This window comes from Mastomys coucha, unplaced genomic scaffold, assembly GCF_008632895.1.
Source record: "Mastomys coucha isolate ucsf_1 unplaced genomic scaffold, UCSF_Mcou_1 pScaffold21, whole genome shotgun sequence".
Classification (NCBI taxonomy): domain Eukaryota; kingdom Metazoa; phylum Chordata; class Mammalia; order Rodentia; family Muridae; genus Mastomys; species Mastomys coucha.
Genome location: NW_022196904.1, coordinates 178,172,708 through 178,194,717, shown reverse-complemented (window position 1 = coordinate 178,194,717; position 22,010 = coordinate 178,172,708). Strand labels below are relative to the sequence as shown.

Below are 22,010 nucleotides of genomic sequence, written 5' to 3'. Positions count from 1 at the left end.
GTGGCCTCTTTCCCTAACTTTCTGTCTGTCAGGCATCTGTGTAGCTCCTAGCCCTCAGGAGTTTCTGTCGCCGAGATGAAACACTGGTCAAAAGTATCCAGAGGAGAAATGCGTTTATCTCAGCTCACAGGTCCATCACTGAGAGAAGGCGTGTGGGAACTGTACTCCTGTGCTAGCTCTGAAATACTGACACGGAGACCTGGTGGATTTATGAAAAAGCTTCTTGAACTATGGCTGGGCAAGGTTCTCCTCTATTCTGACTCAAGCCTGCTGGCCTGGCCTTCTTCCTCGCCCCTTCCCAGCCCTGTGGCGTTACTTGTCATCTTAGTCTTGCTCTGGCTCCTCTTGCTCCAACCACCCTCTCCTGGCGACTCTCTCCTGGCAACCTCCTCTTGGTGACTCCTCCTAGTGAATCTCTGCCCCCTTACTTTGGTCCCCATTAGAGGCCTCCTCCCGTGGGATCAGAAGTCCTGCTTTATTCCCTCCTGCCTAGCTATTGGCTGATCAGCTTTTTATTAACCAATCAGAGGTGATGAAAAACAGTTTTTACACTACCTTGAGACAGTAGACGTTTGACAATGCCAATGTCTGAACTGCAACCAGACCTCTGGGGACAGCAATCTGAATACACAGTGCACAAAACCTTTCCCCCACCCCCCAACCAGAAACTCAAGCAGGAACTTAAAGCAGAAGCCATACAGACTGCTTGCCAGCTTCCTCATGGGGTCGTGCTTAGCTGGCTTTCTATACTGTCCAGGACTACCTCCCCAGGGGATGGGACGCCCTTAACAGGCTGGGACGTCCCACATCAATTGACAATCAAGACAACTCCCCACAGATCATTCTGATCCAGGCTCAATTGAGGACCACTCCTTTTTTTTTTTTTGAGACAAGATCTCTCTATATAACTCTGTCCCGGAGCTCTCTGTGTAGACCAGGCTTGCCTCAACTCACAGAGGTCCCCCTGCCTCGGCCTCCCAAGTGCTGGAATAAAGATGTGTGCCACCATATCCTTTTTTTATGGCAATATGCTATAACAAGTTGACAATTAAAATTGACATTAAAAATCTTTGAGCTGGGCGGTGGTGGCGCACGCTTTAATCCCAGCACTTGGGAGGCAGAGGCAGGCAGATTTCTGAGTTCGAGGTCAGCCTGGTCTACAGAGTGAGTTCCAGGACAGCCAGGGCTATACAGAGAAACCCTGTCTCGAAAGTCCAAAAAAAAAAAAAAAAATCTTTGGGCCAGAGCTATCAGGGACTGAGCAATCGGGGCCAACTGGAGCAAGCGGGGTTGACCAGAGCCAGCAGAGGTCCTAAAAAGTCAATGCCCAGCAACCAGATGAAGGCTCACAACTATCTGTACAGTTACAGTGTGTACTCATATACACACTGTATAAATAAATAAATCTTTAAAAATCCCTGACATTAAATGGGCACTCAGGGAGGAAGGTTGGTGATATGTCAGTTCTTACTAAAAACAAACTGTACTGTTCTCTCAGATTTCCCAGCTGATGTTGTCACAGGATAGAAGCAGGAATATAAGAATGAAAGCTGGCTTGGAGAGAGGCTCAGCAGTGAAGAGCACTCACTGCTCTCCCAGAGGACCTGAGTCCAGTTTCCAGCACCCAGGTCAGGCAGCTCACACTGTTTACAACTTCAGCAAACTGTTAAACAGTGACCTAGTAATGTAGTTCAGTGCATTTGCCTAACATACACAAGACCCCAGGTTCAATACCTATAAACACACACACATGCACACAGCACGCATGCACACTTGCACGCACACACACAATGTTGGGCTTGCACTGCTGTCCCCAGCTGAGACTTTATATGATAGTAGGCTGCGCTGTATTGATAATTCAAACTAATTCAAGTAAGCTGGGCAGTGGTGGCACACGCCTTTAGTCCCAGCACTTGGGAGGCAGAGGCAGGTGGATTTCCGAATTCGAGCCTGTCTCGAAAAACCAAAACCAAACAAACAAAAAACAAACAAACAAAAATCCAACTACCTCAGGACAATTAAGGCTAACCCAGGACACTTATATAACAGGGCATTTAGGGAAGAAGGCTAGAAAGGGTGAGCGTAGGGGCTGGAGAGATGGTCTAGCAGTTACGAGTACTGACCGTTCTTCCAGAGGTCTTGAGTTCAGTTCCCAGCAAACACATGGTAGCTCACAACCATCTGTAATAGGATCTGATGCCCCCTTCTGGTGTGTCTGAAGACAGCTACAGTTCATATAAATAAATCTTAACAAAACGATTTTGTTAACAGTTGTAGATCATCTCTTATGGTGTAAATCTCCAGTAGGTTTTTCCCAATGGGTTTTTACCTGGTTCCAGTGAATTACTTTTTGTAACTCTGAGGTGATTGGCTGGTGGGTAACATTTAAACTGTGGGTCTGACTCCTACAGTTCCTATTTTATCCTGTTCCTTCTTCCCCGTTGTACAGAAGGCTGGGTGTGGTCAGCAGTGGGCAGAGCTTTGGCTCTTTCTGGGACTTTTCCCCCACTTTTGTTGTATTGTAGTACAGATGGCTGAATCTAGGGCCTTGCACATACTAGATTTTGTAGTTGTTTGAATTACTGGTCTCCCTCCTGAGTGCTAGGATCACAGGTGTGTGCCACCAAGCAGACCCCTTAACATTGAACAGTTAGTTATTTACATGCACGTGGAGGTCTGATGACAACTCTGTGGAGCTGGTTCTCCCTTCCACCATTTGAGTCCCAGGAATTGAACTCAGGTTGTCAGGCTTGGCAGCAAGCTGGCCCTGCCCAGTCTTATGTGGTGCCAGGATTCATGCATGCTGGCCACGCACTCTAGCAACCGAGCTGTATCTTCAGCCCTATTTACTTACTTAAAGTTCATCTCCCAGATTGTCAGCAAATTCCATGAAGGCAGACTCTCACGTCTATCTGTGTTGGCCAATGTTAGATACAAGGTCAGTACATAACACACATTTGTGAAGAAAGTTTCTGGCAAGAAGCAGAAAAATTGCCAACTGAGCTGTGAATCTGCTCACAGTCTGGAAGAATCAAGGCTTATAGAACTTTGTATTAAAAAAGTATTGATTAGATGCAGTGATGGTGGGAATGAAAATGATCCCATAGACCCCTGGGAAGTGATATTACCTGGGAAGGATTGGGAGGTGTGACCTTGTTAGAGTATGTGCGGCCTTGTTGGGGGAAGTGTGCCACAGGGAGTGGGCTTTGGTGTTTCAAATGCTCAAACCAGGCCCAATGTCCCTTTTCTTCCTGCTTGCTGCCTGTGGTCTAGATGTAGAATTCTTGGCTTTTTCTCCAGCGACGGTGTCTGCCTGCATGCCACCATGCTTCCACCATGGTGATCATGGATTAACCCTCTAAAGTGTAAACAAGCTCCAGTTAAATGTTGTCTTTATAGAGTTGCCATGGTTTTGGTGTCTCTTCACAGCAATAGAAACCCCAACTAAGAAAGAGGGAGAGATAGGACAGCCATGTGAGTATTTCAGCAGGAAGTTTGGTGCTAGGCCATCTAAGGCCACAGTGAGTGGCTTTTTAGACCAAACAGTGCCTAAATTCTTCAACTAATGTCAGATTAGAGATACTAAATAAGCCCCTCGTGATTCCTTGGCATCACCAGTCCTCTGATAGAATCAGCTTAGCTTGGCAGGAGTTCAAGGTTGATCACATAGGAATTTAAGGCCAGTCTGGATTATGTGATATCCTCTCTCAAAAGGCATGTATGTGTGTCTCTGTGTCTGTGTGTATGTGTGTATACGGGATGACATATATGTGTATATATATATACTGCAAATAGATATGATTTATGTTAATACATATAGATTAAGGTTTTTTTTTTTTTTGCCTGCATTTATATCTGTGCACTGCATGTGTGGTAGGTATCCTAGGAAAAGAGGACATTGGATCTCCTGGAACTAGAGATGGTTGTGACCAGCCATGTCGGTGCTGGGATTCAAACCTGGGTCCTCTGGAAGAGCAGCTAGTGCTCTTAACCACTGAGCCATCTTTCCAGGCACTATATTTTATATACTTTTAATATAAAATATACTTCAGTTGGGTGGTGGCAGTACATGCTTTTAAGCAGTTGGGAGGCAGAGGCAGGTGAATCTATGAATTTGAGGCCAGCCTGGTCTACAGAGCAAGTTCTAGGATAGTCAGGGTTACACAGAGAAACCCTGTCTCAAAAAAATTGTAAAGTATTTAAGTGGTTATACATCCAACTTCATATGTGTGTTTAAATGTATGGGTATGTAAGCCTCTGTGTGCATACAAATGTGTAAGTGTGCAGTGTGCGTATAGATGTGTAAGTGTGCAGTGTGCATATAGATGTGTAGGTGTGCAGTGTGCGTATAGATGTGTAAATGTGCAGTGTGCGTATAGATGTGTAAGTGTCCAGTGTGCTTACAGATGTGTAAGTGTGCAGTGTGCATATAGATGTGTAGGTGTGCAGTGTGCGTATAGATGTGTAAGTGTGCAGTGTGCATATAGATGTGTAGGTGTGCAGTGTGCGTATAGATGTGGAAGTGTGCAGCGTGCATACAAATGTGTAAGTGTGCAGTGTGCATATAGATGTGGAAGTGTGCAGTGTGCATATAGATGTGTAGGTGTGCAGTGTGCGTATAGATGTGTAGGTGTGCAGTGTGCGTATAGATGTGTAGGTGTGCAGTGTGCTTACAAATGTGTAAGTGTGCAGTGTGCGTATAGATGTGGAAGTGTGCAGTGTGCGTATAGACATGTAGGTGTGCAGACCTGTGTAAGTGTGAATGTGTACACCTGTTTGTGCACGTGTTTATATGTGTGTGGGTATTGCAAATCTCTCTGTGTGTGTGTGTGTATGTGTGTGTGTGTGTGTGTAGGCTAGATGTGAATGTCAGCTGTTTTCTGTTGTATTCCATCTAATTAAAAATTGTGTTTACTTGTGTGTGTGGTGTGTGTGTGTGTGTGTGTGTGTGTGTGTGTGTGTGTGTGTGTTGGGTGCCCAGGGATGCCAGAAGAATGTCAAATTCCTGGAACTGGAGTTACAGACAGCTGTGAGCTGCCATGTAGATGCTGAGAATGGAATCTCAGTCCACTAGACGACCAGCAAGTGCTCTTAACTGCTGGTCATCTCTCCAGACCCTCCATCAACTAAAAAAATGTTTTTTCTTGAATGTGTATTCGTGTTTTGCCTATATGTATGACACTTGATGTTTGTACCTTGGCACTCACAGACAGTGGAGGCCAGAAAGGAAGGTCTTATTCCCTGAAACTGGAGGTAAAGTTAGTAACTAGGTCAGTCAGTGCTCTTAACAGCTGAACCATCTGTGTAGCCCCTTGTACCAAACATTTTGAGATAGGGTCTCTCGCAGAAGGGGGCTAACTGATTGGTCAGGCTGGCTGGCTGGAGCCCAGGGGATCCTCACGTTTTCACCTCTTGGTCTTGGGATTATAGGCACACAGAGCCTTGCTGGCTTCATGTGGATGCTGGAGAGTAGAACTCAGATCCACATGCTTTAGCCGCAATCACATTCCTTCCTGGACCAGTGCCCCAACCTCTTTAGATTTCTCAATTATAAAAGTAACATAATGTGAAAAGCCAAAGGAAAAAAAAAGTAACACAATGTAGGAAAATATGTGAAGAAGTGTAAAGAAAAGCCAGATGTGGTGGCTCATGCCTATAATTGTAGCTGAGGCAGGAGGATTCCCATGAGTTTGAAGCTAACCCGTTCTACAGAGACTCAAGCAGAAAAAGGAAAAATAAGAATAAAAAAAAAAATACCTAACTCTTGTCACTGAAAGCAAACCATTGTTAACACACCCCGTTGTTACATACTTCTCTGTAGTCCCTGTGTGCACTCTCCCTTTTTCCTGTTGTAATCACGTCTTTAGTCTTTACTCACAGAACCGGGCATTTATTTACTTATTTTGAGACAGGGTCTTACTTTGTAGGCCTGGCTGGCCCAGAACTTGCTATGTAGATCAGGCTGACCTTGAATTCAGAGATCCACCTGCCTCTGCCTCCTGAAAGGGATACAAGGTAAGCTTTCACCACTCCAGGCCTACAAAACCAGGCTTTACAGAAACATACTTGGCTTAAAGGTGGTATTAAGCTAACTGCAAACTGACTTACATACCATTTTCCCATGTTGAAAAGTCTAATAGGTGAAAGGTCCAGGGCTTATCCTCAGCTGACCTAGGCAGGGTGAAAGGCCCAGAAGGGGTAGGTAGAAGCAGAGCTGCTGTGTTTTCAAAAACACCCTGCAGTTCAGGTTGACTGCAAGTTTAATGAGTCAGTAGTAAGTCTGCCAAGGGCTTTCTTCTCTTTTTCATTTTCTTCTCCTTCCTCCTCTTTTTTCCTTGTCCCCCCCGACCCCCACGCCCTATCTCCATTGCTTCCTCTCCCCTTTTTCTTTCTTTCATTACGTTGCTCAGGTTAACTTCAAATTCTGGGCTCAAGTTATTCTCTTGCCTTAGTCCTAGCATCTCCCAGCAAGCCACCACACTCAGTGTGCGCCAAGAACTTTACGCAAGGCTGTTACAAAGTGGGAGCCATAGCCCTGCTCGATTACGATGGTACTGCAAAAACTTGGCTTAGTCTTGGATGACACCATCTAAAGGAAATGCCTGAGGAGAAAGACCAAGCCCCTCAGAATTAGGACGGAGGGAAAAACAGTGCGAGGCATCAAATAGCCCCAGCTCGCGAAGATCTTGGGCAAAGTCCGAGGTCGAAGAACCAGTTTGTTTTCCGAGGCTCCCAGGACAAGAATTTGGTCTTTGGGATGAACTCCAGAGCTGCCCAGACTAAGGAATGCAATGTTCTGGACACAGTGGGCGGGCTGTCTTGTAGTGAAGTGCAGTAATGAGTGTCTGTTTATTCAACTACTACTATTTATTGTTTGCTAGGATCCAGAACTAAGCCTAGAGTCTATATTGTTTCTATCAATATTATCTCCAACGAGTCAACTGTATGTAGTTAGGTTCCTTGGTTGGTTCACTCGATAAGTAGTGAAACTAGGATCTGAACTCATTCTGATAAACCCCAAAGCTGGTCCCTATGGCTACCACGGAGCTGAGTTCAAGGTCTTCCCAGGGAAACCCTCTGGTTCGTTCGTCTACAAGACTCAGCTGCAAGGAGTAAGGGACACACTCTTTCCACCTCGGGAAAGCCTCCCACAGAGTGGGCGGGGTAGCCAGCAGTGTGCTGAAGGGAGCAGGCAAAACGCCAAGAGGGAACGGATTGGTTGTTAACGTGCATCACCCTCTGAGCCTAGCAGTCCCGGGAGTTCTGTGGTTGGAAGTTCCCCGATCCCTGCGAGGGGCTGAGGCTGGTCCACCCGCCAGGGAGCGTCGCCGCGGCCGGCTTCTGCGGCGGAGCCCGGGTACGGAACAGAGCGCCGGTCCCTGGCCGGGCGCGAGCCGGGGGCGGCGCCGGGGCGGCGGGGGCGGGGAGGGCGCGCGCCGAGGCGGCTGCGGCAGTTGCGCGCTAGGATTGCTGCCGTGCGGTGGGGCCGGTGAGTGCCGCGGCCCCCGCGGCGGGCGGGCGGGTGAGCGGGCGAGCGGCGGGAGGGAGGGGGCTTGGAGCGGGCGGGGTGGGGGGCGGGCGAGCAGGCTGGGAGGATGCGCGGCCGAGCGCGCGACCCCGCGGCCCCCGCCGTCTGCCCGGGCGTCCCTTTCCTCAGGGCCCCGACCCCGGCCCGGATCTGCCCGCGCGCCCGCGGCCTCAGCGTCCCGGGGTGGCGCATGCCCCTGGCCCCGGGCGCCCCCGTCCCGCCGCGGCCCCTTCCCCGCGCGCCGGCGACGCCCCCGGCCCACGTCACGCTCGCGCCATTGTTTCCCAGCGTCCGCTCGCTGGGACCCCGCCTTTCTCGCGGAGTGGGCGGGCGGCGATACTCCGTTCCCCTCTCTGTCTCCGCCGACAGCCTGGCCTCCGTTCTTCTCGTGATGCGGGCGCGGGGCTCCCCTCGTGGGCTGCGAGCCCGGCAGGGTTTGGATCTGCCCTCGGAATGGCCCACGAGCCAGTTTTGCGGTGCGCAGTACTTCCTGGAAAGCTCACGTCAATTGCAAGTCTCCCCTACAGAGGTTTAGAGGCGGTTTGCCCCTTGCCTTTTTTGGGGGGCCCCCGAAGCCCTGCAGGGCGAGATGCAGAAGAGGGGCTTGTTACAAGAACAGCGTTTTGTGCGGTTGGTTTTGCCTGGCCGCAGCCTTTAAAGGCCGTAGATGATGGTTAGTATCGGATTTGTTTCACAGCCTCGGTAGTGGAGGGCTGTGCTGTAATAAAGCAGTCTGAAATGACTAGTCACTCAACACCGGTGCGTGTTCTTCACCACTTCTCTGCGCGCGCGCGCCCGCCCGCACATTGCTTCACAATGACTGTAGACCTGTAATTTTTCTTAAGGGATGCAAATTCCTTTGGCCGTCATGTGTTAAGGATGTTAAGACACTGCCATTTATCAAGCGTCGTAGTGAGCACAGAAAGGCTTCAGGTCTTTCATGTAGTCACCTTAACATTTCCCATCAATGGCTAAGACTTTATCCAAGACAAGACATCAGGGCTTGGAGGTTCAGTTCGACAAACCAGCTAGTTAAAAATTGAAATAAAATCTTTGAAGGTGCCTCGCAGTGGCAAGGTGGTTATGCTGGGCTCTTGATACACGGATCCATGCTTCCATGCTTACTTCTGAAGAACATTTCATTACAGTATGGACCTGTTTATGGGCCTCGAACAGGCTCTGTACCCAGTGACCTCAAATTTGGGTTCTTTCTCTCTTAGGTCCCTAACAGGTATTTGTAGGCTTGTTCCCCCGTGCCTGGGCTTGAAAAACTGTTTTAAGCTCCATTCTTACCAAAAAGATTAAAAAAACAAAAAAACAAATTCAGTACTATTGGTTGTTGCATTATTCTCAAGCTAGAATTCAGAACCAGCTAATCTGTAAAATAAGATGGACTTCAAGATTCTGTTGTGTGAAAATGTACAGTCACCAGAAGCTTATCATGGTTAATATGAATACTCAGAGTGCCTGCTGGCATTACTAGATGACATACGTCTTCTTGAAGAGAGCCAGGTTATGAGGGACTATTTAAGAGGAGAGTGTTCATGTATGTGATGTTGCCGGGTGGTGGTGGCACATGCCTTTAATCCCAGCACTTGGGAGGCAGAGGCAGGCGGCTTTCTGAGTTCGAGGCCAGCCTGGTCTACAGAGTGAGTTCCAGGACAGCCAGGGCTACACAGAGAAACCCTGTCTCGAAAACCAAAAATTAAAAAAAAAAAAATTAAAAAAAAATTAAAAAAAAAAGTTGATGTTTGTGTTATTGCTGTTCATCTGGTGTTTCACTATGCATCCCAGGTTATCCTAAAAATTCTTCAGTTTTCTGAGTACTGTGCACACAGTTCTTGGCCTATGTCTTAACTGTAGGCTCTCAGTTTGGTGTGGTGGTTCACTGGAGAGGCAGGGGCAGGTGAATCTCTGTGTGTTCAAGACAAGCCTGGTCTAGGTAGCAAGTTCAGGACAGCCAGGGCTACTAGAGGCTCTTTCTCAAAACAAAACAAAATAACAAACAAAAATCAAAAATAGTTTTTAGAAAGTGTACAGGATCTCTCCACTGGGCACTGACCTGGGGACTAAGCTTAGGCTAGGCACAGCAGCCTACTACTCAACTGTGTTCTGGCCCTTTTTTAAATTTCATTTTGAGATAGAGCCCCTTTAAGCTGCTCATTTTGTGTTCCTCTTCCAGGGGTCCAGCACCCACCGTGCACCTTGAATTGGCTATGTAGTTTAGGCTGGGCTCCAATTTGGGATCCTTCTACCTCAGCTCTCCAAAGTGCTGGGATTATAGGCATATGCCACCATGCTTGCCTGGGCGTGAAAAAAAAGGGTGTGTGTGTGTGTGTGTGTGTGTGTGTGTTTTACTACTTTACTCTTTCCAAAAAGCAAAACAAAAACCAGCCTGCCTAAATCTTACCAAGATAATTTATATTTTACTTTTTTGTTTTCTAGTTTTTTTGAGATAAGGTCTCAGACATTTTGTACCCTGGGCTGGCCTCAGACTGACCTGCATAAGCTTCTCAGCTGCTTGGATTGCAAAGTGAGCTACCGTGGGTGACCTCGAAAGTAGGTTTGACTTAGTGATGATTGCTGTGTACACACTGCTACTGGACTTGATGCAATTTTCCTTTTTGGATGCGTTGTAACAGGCCTTTCTGCAATGTAGCAGGCAGGGCGGGCACACATGCTTTCAGGAAGTGTTTGTTGATACTTTCAGCTTTTATGACAACATCTAACATGAGATGCTAACTATCACAAGACATGCTAAGTGACAAGTGAGGAGCGACAGCTTACGGACAGTGTAAGGGCAGTAGTACCAGAGGGAGACAGATGTTCTGGTAAGCTCTTTACAAGGTGATGGTACTTGGTTCTTTGGAGCTAGAGCAGAATGAATAAAGAGAAACCCTCCCCTCCCCCCTCCCATTTTAAAAATAAAATGTGGGAGGGGAGGTGGGATGAATTTTTTTTTTATGTTCAAACCTGAGGATGTTAATTTCATTAAATGAAGTTGGTAACAAATCATGGAGCACTAAAATTTTGTCATTTGACGTTACATATTTTTTATGTTATGTTTATTCATATTTTATGTGTTGAGTATTTTGCCTGCATGTGTGTACACCAATTGTGTGCCTGGGGTCTATCAGGATCAAAAAAGGGCATTGTATTTCCTGAACTGTAGCTACAGATGACTGTGAACCACCATGTGAGAACTTGGAATTGAACTCAGGTCTCCCGAAGAACAACAAATGTGCTAATCTCTGAGCTGTCTCTCCAGCTCCACCACGTCTTAAAAAATTGATTTTTTTAAGGGAGGGAGAGGAAATGGGCTTGAGATGGGGGTCTCACTAAATCTTAAACTGGCTTGGAACTCAGTAGTTCAGGCTGGTCTCCAACTTGCAATTCTCTTGCTTCAGCCTCTTAGGGCTTGGACTATAGGTGAGGGCCAACATGCCCTGTTTTATATATCTATTGATTGAAATTTGATTGCATTCTATAGAACTTTTTTACAAAAGTTTGTGGAAAATAACTAGCAATAAAACAACAAAAATCCAATAGCAGTAACAGAAACCCCCTAGTATCAGGGTAGCAAAAAGCCTCCCCCTTTTAATGCTGAATATAGAATCAGAAAGATGAAATTGCTGTGGAGACTCTTGACCTGTTTATTCTCCCATTTGTGTGTCTTTGTTGGCTGGGAATCAATATTAGGAATGTCAACTGAAAGAGCCTCTGTGACAGGATCTACGTGGCAAACCTGGCACCTGAAACTTAATAGGTTTTTTAAAACAGTGAGACCAGCCGTGGGGAAAGCAGGAAGATCAGGGGCTTAAGTTGCTGGTCACAAATGGAACCCAAGGCTAGCCTCACAGTCAAGACAGCCTGTCTCAAGAAACAGACGTTAGTGTGCTCTCATTTCAAATGGCTAGTGGAATGTACTTTTTAAAAAAACTGTAATCATTTATTTAATGTTTTTTTTTTTGAGAATTTCATATGAGTACCGATTTGTAAAACCTTCCTCTTCCTTTACCCCCTCCACCCCTCCCATGCACACACCTCATTCTCAAATATAGACTCTTATTACTGTGGCATTCTATGTACATACAAATCTATAGCTATAACCTGGTGAGTTCATTTACTACTGCTCATATCTGGATGTGTTTACAGTTGACTACTTGGAATGGAAAAGCCTGTCGGGCTCATCTCTAGAGAAGACTGATTCTGACTTTCTTACCAACCATTAATTTCCTATAGCACTTCATATCGGCGGGGCCTTGGGACTTCTCTCCAACCCATGTTGGCATGTCAGTTGGTAGTGATATTTTTCAGATCTTGTTTAGGCAGCCATTGTTGAGTGTTCATGGTAAGGCTTTCCTATCACATAAAGAACATTGTCTCACAGCAGACATCATGGTCCTTTGTCTCTTAGAATTCCCTCCTTTTCCAAAATGTTCTTGAGCCTTGGGTCTACGTAGAGATTGTGTTGTAGACCTATCAGTTGGGTCTGGGCACCTACAGTCTGTTGGTCTCTGCATTTTGAACAGTTTTTGTAGCTTTCTATAATGGTCTCTGCTGAAAAAAAAAAAAAGTAAGTGCTGCACTTCCCTGTGGGAGTAAGAACGAATGTTGAGCATGGGTTAGAACTTACACTGTTTGTGAGTGGCAGCAGTAGTAGGTTCCTCTAGGTTCCATGGCTTCACCAGCCACAGCTCGATTCTAGCACCAAGCATGGGTTCCCTCCTGCTGAGTCCAGTTAGTGTCACTATTGCATCTTTAGTGACAGCTTGGCATTTGGTCATGTTTGGTCAACGCTTCATAGATGTTATGTTGGTTGCTGTTCTGTCTTGACAGCTTGCGTTGCTCCTTCAGGTGCTGTGAGAATGAGTCCTTGGTGAGGGGACTTCTAGGCCATTTCCATCCCAGTTCCTCCAAGGCCTGTGTGTGAAGTCTGTGCAGTCTCAGCAGTTAGGGTCTTACCTTCGATTTTTGGGAGGCAGTCCAGGGCACCAGCAGCCCTCCTGCCCTCCCTCCCTCCCTTAGTTTTTGTGACCACAGCTTCAGAGGAAGTAGTTTGTACCTGGTAGTAGGGTTTTTGTTTGATAGTCTGGCTTCTGGGGATAAATAAGTGTTTTTAAAAGTTTCTTGTTTTAGTTTCATCGAACACTTAGTATGTAATATTGTTTTGTGGTACTAGGGGCCTTGTGCATGCTAGGCAAGTGCTCTACGACAACACGTCTGTCCCCGGCCCCTTTTCCCACTAATAAACTTTTTATTTTGATGAGGTTTCATAAGATGTCTAGGCTGACCTAGACATTGACATGTAGCCCAGGCCAACCTTGACCTTAGTCTACCTGCTTTCAGTTTCCAGAAGAGCTTCGGTTACCAGACCCAGAGAGGTGGCCCAGCGGGTAGAGGCAGTAAGTACCCTTGCAAGCCTGCCAGCCTGGTTTGATCGCTGTGCCCAGTGTGGTGGAAGGAGAGAATTAACTCCCACAAGTTGGCCTCTGATGTCCATATGCATCCTGTGGCACCAGGCTGTCCCGACCCAAGATAGAGAAATATAATAAATATTTTTTGTTCCACCCCTTCCTTTTTACCTTGTTCTGTTTTTCTTCAGACACCAGAAGAGGATTTTGGATCCCTTTAGAGATGGTTGTGAGCTACCATGTGGTTGCTGGGAATTGAACTCAGGACCTCTAGAAGAGCAGTGCTTTTAACTGCTGAGCCATCTCTCCAGCCCCGATTTTGCTTTTATAAAGTACATTTACTTTACTGTGTGTAAACACACACCACAGTACATGCCCACACAGGAACATGTTTTTGTGTGCACATAGGACAGAGGCCAGCTTGTGGTATTGCTTCTCCTCTCCACTGTGTGGGACCCAGAGGTTAGAGGCGGGCACTGTTACCGCAGAGTAATCTGATGGTCTGCTTTGTTTTGTTTTGAGACAGAGTTTTCAAAGCTGCCCTGGCTATTCTGGAATCCACTGTGTGAAGTAGCCTACCTCACACTGATCCTTGTGGCTGCCTGGAATCGACTAGGCTGGCCTCCAGTTTTAGATGAGCCTCTGTCTTTACCTTCCAAGGCTGGGGTTCCAGGAAGTGCCACCATGCCACTTCCTCCTTTTTTTTTTTTTCTTTTAAACAATTCTCTTCTTGATTCTCTCCCTGGCAACTTACTCCATTTTCTGTCATTGATTTTTGTTTTGTTTTTGAGACAGGCTCTTCTAGAACCCAGGCTAGCCCAGACAGTCTTGAACTCCTGTTCCTCCTTCCTCTGTTTCTCAACTACGGGGATTTGCACCCAGGTCTGCAACTGATTTTTTTTTGGGGGGGGTGGGGGTGGTGTTTCAAGACAGGGTTTCTCTGTGTATCCCTGGCTGTCCTGGAGCTCACTCTGTAGACCAGGCTGGCCTCGAACTCAGAAATCCGTCTGCCTCTGCCTCCCAAGTGCTGGGATTAAAGGCATGTGTCCCCGCTGCCCGACTTCTGCAACTGATTTCTAAGGCCTTGTTCAGCTATGGTATTGTGAATAGCTTGTGTGCTTTTCATTATTTTTTCTTATGTATCAGTTTTACACGTTTATCCCACTTTTCATTTGAACATTTTAATTCTGTAGAAAATTACATGGTGGTGTAATGAGCTCTTTTATATCTTTCACCTGGATTTACCAGTAAACAGCATTGGCCATTTTACTTTATAATTTTTGCATATAATTTAAATGGTTTTTAAGACCTATTTATTTTGTGAATATATATGGGGGTGCATGTGTGCTACTGGGTGTGTGTGTAGAGATCTCTCCTCCAACCTTGAAGGTGTCTGGGATAATTCAGGCTGTCATACTCGGCAGCAAATCCCTTGCCTTTACTTCCGAGCCAGCTGCTTGGCTCTACATACGTTGTTTTAAATTTAGAACCACTTAAAAATAAGTTGTAAAGGCAATTTACTCTTGAAAATTTTGACTTGACTATCATAAGGAGACTGTCCTACAAACCTACAATGCTACTATCACTTTAAAAATTAGTATAACATTGAACTGGAGAGATGGTTCAGTTGTTAGTTGAACTAGTCGTTCTTTCAGGGGACCCAGTTCAGTTCCCAGCACCTCTATGGTAGCATCCAGCTATTCCTGTAGTTGGAGTGGATCCAATACCCTCTTTTCATCTCTTCAGGTACCAGTTATGCACATGGTACAGACATACATGCAGACAAAACAGCCATACACATAAATAAACATTTTAAAGATGAGTGTAACATTTTTACTTAATTTTCAGCTAGTGCTGAAAATTCCTTGGTGCTGGAAGTGTATGCACCTTGGTGGTAGAGTGCTTGCCTGGAAGGCATAACATCCTGGCTTTGAGCCTCAACCAAGAAAACTAAACAAACCAAACTCATAACTTACTTGTCCTGGTAATGGCCTTCATGGTTAATTCTCATTTCTAGTCCTGGTTTGGAACTTTGTGGCATGGGGGTGGTGGTGGTCTGTTTTGGTTTTCTGTTTTTAATCAAGGTCCTGCTGTATAATTTCCCAGGTTGGCAGTTCTGTCCTGCCTTTGCTTCTTCAATTGTTAGGACTGTACGTGATGTCACTGTTCTGGCTCCTGGTCCAGGGTTTAGTTTTAGTTGCACTTGGTGCCCTTTAGGTTTGTGTGTCTGTGAGTGCGTGTGTGTGTATGTGTGTCTGTGAGTGCGTGTCTGTGAGTGTGTGTGTGTGTGTGTGTGTGTGTGTGTGTGTGTGCGCGCGCGCGCGCACGCTAGGATTGAACATAGGGCTCTAGACTCTACCACTGAGCCCCCCTTACTTACTTTTGAGGTACAACTCTCTAACTTTTTGCTTGTTTTCTTGAAGTTAATCGAGTATAGCTTCTTTTTGTTGAATATCTTTCAGTTTGGATTTGTTCAATAATTTCCCTATGTTTAGATTTAGGTTAAATATATTTGTTTGGAATAAATGAAATGCTAATACAGTTATGGACTGTGTGGGTTTTTTTGGTTTTGTTTTTTTCTGAGTCAAGGTTTCTCTGTAGCCCCGGCTATCCAAGAACTTGCACTGTAGACCACATGGCCTGGAACTCACAGAGATCTGACTGCTTCTGCCTCCCAACTGCTAGGACTAAAGGTGTGCGCCACCACCCAGACCCAGCTGTGGTCTGTGTTTTCTCTTTATTTTTGTATTTTTGGAAAAGTTTTATAAATTGTGCTTTCTTACTTGAATTTAGAGGCAATATTTTCTTCTGCTTTGTCTTTAACATGGTGGTCAAGTAGCATTTGTTTTCTACATTCTTTTCCCACCATTGTATTTGATATGAAACCAGACTGCAAGCTAATAAAAATAAAATAGGTCTCATTATAATGAAACAGGCAGAATGTGGAATGTGAATGTTTTGATTTATTTTTTAATTTATTTTATTATATCAAGACAGGGTCGGGGCTGGAGAGATGGCTTAGCAGTTAAGAGCACTGACTGCTCTTCCGAAGGTCCTGAGTTCAAATCCCAGCAACCACATGGTGGCTCACAACCATCTATAATGGGATCTGATGCCCTCTTCTGGTGTGTCTGAAGACAGCTACAGTGTTCTTACACATAATAAATAAATCCTTTAAAAAAAAAAAAGATAGGGTCTTATGCAAGGTAGGCTGTTCTCAAACTCTCTATATAGCTGAGGATGACCTGAGATTTTTTGGCTACACCTCCAAGTGGGAACCACAGGCTGCACGGCATCCCTGGTGTGTGGACTGCACACGGGGTTCTCATGCATGCTAGGCAAGCACTCCGTTAAATAGAGACTGAACCTCATGAGTTGTGTGTGGGAGGCTAGTGTGTGTTCCACCACTGTGTTACAGTTTACATACTTGTTATGACAAAGTTTCATGCAGCCCAACTGAGAACTCCCTTTGTAGCTGAAGATGACGTCTGCTCCCATCCTGAGTGTTGGGCTTATGGCCTTGAACTCAGAAATCCACCTGCCTCTGCCTCCCAAGTGCTGGGATTAAAGGCGTGCGCCACCATTGCCTGGCTAGTGTTGGGCTTATGGCCGTGTGTCGCCACAGCCAGTTTATGTGGTGCTGGATTCCAGCCCAGGCCTCATACTGGTTAGACAGGCATTCTGACTGGTGTGTACCCCAGGCTTACTTGATTTTTGTTTTGTCTTTGTTGAACTTATATTTATTTTTGTGCATTATGAGCTTGTAGAGGTCAGAAGACAATTTGGGTGTTATTTTCAGAAATGCTATCCTTGTCCTTTGAAACAGGGCCTCTCACTGGCCTCTGTCCAGTAGGCTTCAGGATTTACCTCAGGTCTCGTGCTCTGGAAGAAAGGTACTCAGAGTTTGGAGGCAAGCACTTTACTGACTGAGCTTTCTTATCTTACTGCTTCTGGCTTACTTTTCTGGTAAATTTTATAAGTGAATTCTTGAAATAGTTCTGTCTACGGGTAGAAGATTACATTTAATATACTTAAATTGACATGGAAATCTTATGATATGGTGAGACTCTTTGGTATGTGATGGGAACTGTGAAGTTTTGGGCCTGAAAATAGAAATTAGTTATACGTTTCTCTAAGCATAAAGTGCTTTGTGCAGAGGCCATAAGTATTGAGCACTTTTGCACACCAGCCACTGGTTTTAGCACCTTACATTATCTCCTTTTTGGAAGATGGAGTCTCATGTATTCTAGGCTGGCCTCAAACTTGCTCTGAAGCTGAGGCTGGCCTTGACTTCCCTCCTGCCTGCCTTTACCTCACTTGCTGGATTACGGCCAATATGCCCTGCTAAGTTTGTATTTCCAGTCAGAATTTCAGAGTAGAAGCCTGGTGGTGATGGCTGCATGCCTTTAAACCCAGCACTTGGGAGGCAGAGGCAGGTGGATTTCTGAGTTCAAGGCCAGCCTGGTCTACAGAGTGAGTTCCAGGACAGCCAGGGCTATACAGAGAAACCCTGTCTCAAACAAACAAACAAACAAACAAAAAAACAAAAAAGTAGAGTAGAGATAGGACAAGGCTGTTGCTTGAATCAGAAAAACAAATTGTCAAGGCAACAGGAAGTGCGCCTCTCACTTGACAGAATCTTCTCAGCTCTGTCAGCTTCCACCAGAGAATAAGGGACCTTTGTTCTAAAGCCTGATGTTGAGAGGTTAGCAAAATATTATTGCATTTATCAAGCCAAGATTTGAACACATTTGTGAGCCAAGGATAAGATTTTCACAGATTCCATTAGAGCATTAAAAGGAACTTCGGCAGTATTTTTGGGTCTTCAGGCTTGTATACAGGTTAGCTTTTGAATTAAAAAAAAGCTTGAACTATAGAGGGTGAGGACTTGATCTATTTCACATATTTACATGTGGGGTGGGTGGAGGGGGAGGGAGAGAGAGTGTTAGTGTTAGTTGGCGGGCCTGTTAGAAAACAGGGTCTTCTCCAGGCAGTAGTGGCGCACGCCTTTAATTCCAGCACTTAGGAGGCAGAGACAGGCGGATTTCTGAGTTCGAGGCCAGCCTGGTCTACACAGTGAGTACCAGGACAGCCAGGGCTACACAGAGAAACCCTGTCTTGAAAAAAAAAAAAAAAAAAAAAAAAAAAAAAAAAAAAAAAAAACAAACAAACAAAAAAAAAACCAAGAAAGAAAGAAACAGGGTCTTCCACATTAGCTCAGGCTATTCTAATTCACTATGTAGACTAAGGCTGGTCTTCCTGCCTCAACCTCCCAAATGCTGATGAACTACCATGCCTATATATGAGAAGAGTACATGTTTGTGTATTATTTGTTGTGCATGTTGACTGGGAGAGGGCTGAAAATGGAGTTTCGATGTCATGGGGCTTATAGTTGAGAGAAAGAGACAGACAGACAGACACTGAGATACTGATCAAAGGCATACTTAGTGTTTGGAAATGTTATATGTAAAAATGTGTGCACTGTTCCTAGCCCTGCCCCATCTCTTTGGTATGCAGATTCTTAAAACATCATGTGTTTGTATGTATCTGTGTGTGTGTGTGAGAGTGTGTGTGTGTGTGTGTGTGTGAGAGAGTGTGTGTGTGTGTGTGTGTGTGTGTGTGTGTGTGTGTATGTGTGTGTGTGACAGCATCCCATCCCCTAAAGTGGAGTGCAGGTGGTAATGAGCTGGCTGATGTGGGTACAGGGACTGTAGTCAAGAGTAGCAGTCACTCTTAACTCACCATCTCCTGTGATAACAAATATTTTGAGTGTTGGCTTTGGCAATTTATTGTACAAGTTGAGGCAAATGCTATAAACACCTTTGGGTAAAGCAGTGAGACAAACAGAAGGAAGTCAACAGAGAGGGCTTCATATTGCATGTCCGGGCCCAAGGTTCAACCCCAGCACTGAAAAGAAAAGGGGTGAGGGCAAAAACAAAGCTGGTGCTCATGATCTCATGATGTTGGGATTAAACCCGGGGCCATCAGCGTCCCAGGCAAGTGCTTTTCTATGGAGCTGCCTCTGGTCCCACCCTGTGAATTATACTGGATGATGAATGATAAGAGATGCACTAATCTGAGTATAGCAGTAAGTCATCAGGAGTTGGCTTGCTATGTCTGTTTAGCAGAGTAATAGTCTGCTGCTTCTCTCCTAAGGCCTGTGACCTCTCTAGTCTCATGAGAGACTTTCAGGCAGCTGTACCATTGTAAAGTCCCATGTACAGTAGGGACTACTCAACAAAGAACTCTGTGCCACGGAAGAATCTCACCCCTTCACATAATCTCGTATATGATCTGGAGGAGTGGTGGGCTTCATGCAGCCCCCAAGACTTCCCTCCAGGAAGGAATGTTATGGCCTGACCTCTTGATAGCCTGTGGCGGGGGATACAGAACTGCAGTGATTCATGAAGGCAATTATGTTGAGCCTGGAGGACACAGCTACAACTCCGCTTTCTTATGTGAATATCACCTGAACGTTTTTAACAGCTACACATTTGGTTTATTTAGAATTGGCTTACTGTCATGATAGTAGCATGCTCAAAATGCTGTATTCTAGATGTTTTCACAGACACTGTTCAATAAAAATGTAACTCAGTTGTAGAATGTTTGCTTAGTTATGTGAGGCTCTGCAGTTGATCTCCAGCAGTAGTAAAAGCAAAATGGAGCAAAATAATATACAAGTGAAAACTTCAAGGAACGTGAATCTAAGAATAGCCTAGCTATCAAAATACTAAGTGCAGAGACTCAGCTGTCCACTCTGTCCCTGAGGTTTTTCCTAATGGGATGGAAGGTATACATTTAACAGCAGTGCCTAAAAAGGGTTTTTAAAAATGGCATATTAGTTTACCAGTGCCAATATAAGATTACTAAATTGTTGATTTTCTTTTCTAGAATTTATCCTACAAATAAAATGACAACCTCCTGGAGTGACCGCTTACAGAATGCAGCAGATGTGCCTGCTAACATGGATAAGCATGCCTTGAAAAAGTATCGGCGGGAAGCCTATCACCGGTAAGCTAAATTTATCATCAGAACACCTCTCGGAAGCGTATACTTTCTACTCTTATTCTCTTATTAATTCTTATGGAATTAATACACAGAGATGTTAAGTAATTTATCACAGAGCATATAGCTAGCTTAGAGTTCAAATCAAGTGACATTCAGGCTTTTAACTGTAGCACACCAGTATAGTTACTAGTAAAAATCTTTTAGAAAGTCTTAATTTGCTAGAAAATTGTACCTAGTTAATTGGATTAAAATTTGTTTTTACCTTTCTTCTTGATAGTTTCATGTAGACCATGCTGGTATTGAACTCCTATCAGCTGTCCACTCTGTCCCTAATGTTTTTCCTAATGGGATGAAAGGTATACATTTAACAGCAGTGTCTAAAAAGGGTTTTTAAAAATGGCATATTAGTTTACCAGTGCCAATATAAGATTACTAAATTGTTGATTTTCTTTTCTAGAATTTATCCTACAAATAAAATGACATAGTGTCCTATGCCTCTTGCTTCAGTCTGGCAGTGCTGTGACTGTACATGTGCACCACTACATCTAGGTTTCTTTCTTTCTTTAAAGATGAGGTCTGCTGTGTTGCTCAGGCTGGCCTTGAGTATGCAGGTGTATGTGTTCCTTCAGCCTCAGCCTTCCAAGTAGCCAGGACAACAGGTACCACCATGCCTAGCTAAGATTGAAATTATTTTTAAAAACTTATTTATGGTGATGTGTTTGTGTGTGCACACATGCATGTATGGCCATGCCACAGTGCACATGTAGAGGTTAGAGGACAATTCTGTGACTTCTGTCCTCTCCTTCCTTCCGTCTTTATGTGTGTTCTGTGATTTGACTCAGGGTACCAGCTGAGGATGAAACACTTAACTGCTGTTTGCTGTAAACTGATTATAACTTTTAGGCAGATTTTAAAATTCTGTTTACTCAACCTGGGTATGGTAGTACATACTTGTAATCTCAGCACTTGGGAGGTAGGAACAGGAGGATCCTGAGTTCAGGGCCAGCCTGGGCCATATGAGTCATTGCCTCAAAAAGATAAAAACACAAAATATAGAATAACAATTTTGTTCACAATGTTAGTATTTTTTTAAAAAATGTTACACATTTCTGACCTTGGCTTTCTACACAGGAAAGAGTGGACATGAAGCCTGTTTAACTGTTGGTTTTATTATTAGCTGATGATACCTCACTAGTGGTAGGTCACTATGTAGCCTTACTGGGGGTTAGGCTATTGTTTCTAAGCCCTGAAAGGGAAAACATTTCTGGTTCATGTCAAGTCTCTAAATTACATAGTGGAATTGATGACTGTCCTTTTTGTATGGTGTGTTGGTATATGCCATAGGAATTCAAGTATAGAACAGAATTTTAAAACTTTTAAATGTTTATTATATTATTGTGAATGTGTGTGATATGCATGTGTGAACGCGGGTGCTCATGTATGGAGGGCACAAGACACCGAGGAGTTGATTCTCTCCCTCTACTGTGGTTTCCAGAGATTGAACTCTGGTTCTAAGGCTTCTATCCAATGAGCCATCTTTTGTTATCTGTATAAAGAAAACATAGGGGCTGTGGATATGTCTCAGTTGGTAGAGTGCTTGCCTAGCCACACAGAGTCCTGGGTTTGATCCCTGGCATAGTTCAAACTGAGCATGTTGGCACATGCTTGTAACCTCATTACCCTGAAGGCAAAGACAGAGGAATGAAAAATTCAAGGTCTTCCTGAGCTACTTCCAAAGGTCAAGGTCATCTTACACTACATGAGATCCCATCTTTTTTTTTTTTTTTAAGATTTATTTTATGGATATGAGTATACCATTGCTCTCTTCAGACACACTAAAAGAGGGCATCAGACCCCATTGCAAATAGTTGTGAGCTAACGTGGTTGCTGGGAATTGAATTCAGGACCTCTGGAAGAGCAGTCAGTGCTCTTAACCACTGAGCCATCTTTCCAGCCTGAGATCCCAGTTTTTTTTTTTTTAAAGTTTTATTATAGTATGATGAGAAAAGTTACATGATTTCAATTTATCTGAATTTGTTAACATTTAAAAACATATTTTA

At 44.7% G+C, this 22,010-nt stretch overlaps 1 protein-coding gene across 4 annotated transcripts in view; it reads left to right on the top strand.

The window, feature by feature from the left end:
- The first annotated feature begins 7,240 nt into the window (after positions 1 to 7,240).
- The window catches only part of Nt5c2 (5'-nucleotidase, cytosolic II), an 80,739-nt gene continuing 65,969 nt past the window's right edge, over positions 7,241 to 22,010 (top strand). The window contains exons 1-2 of one of the 4 annotated variants that reach the window (XM_031390595.1): positions 7,241 to 7,357; positions 19,834 to 19,953. In XM_031390595.1, coding sequence (XP_031246455.1) covers positions 19,853 to 19,953 — 101 coding nt within the window. In that variant the 5' untranslated portion in view covers positions 7,241 to 7,357; positions 19,834 to 19,852. Of the gene's footprint in view, positions 7,358 to 7,402; positions 7,490 to 8,097; positions 8,202 to 12,297; positions 12,934 to 19,833; positions 19,954 to 22,010 lie in introns of those variants that run through there. The other 3 variants (XM_031390594.1, XM_031390596.1, XM_031390597.1) reach the window with 3 other exon arrangements.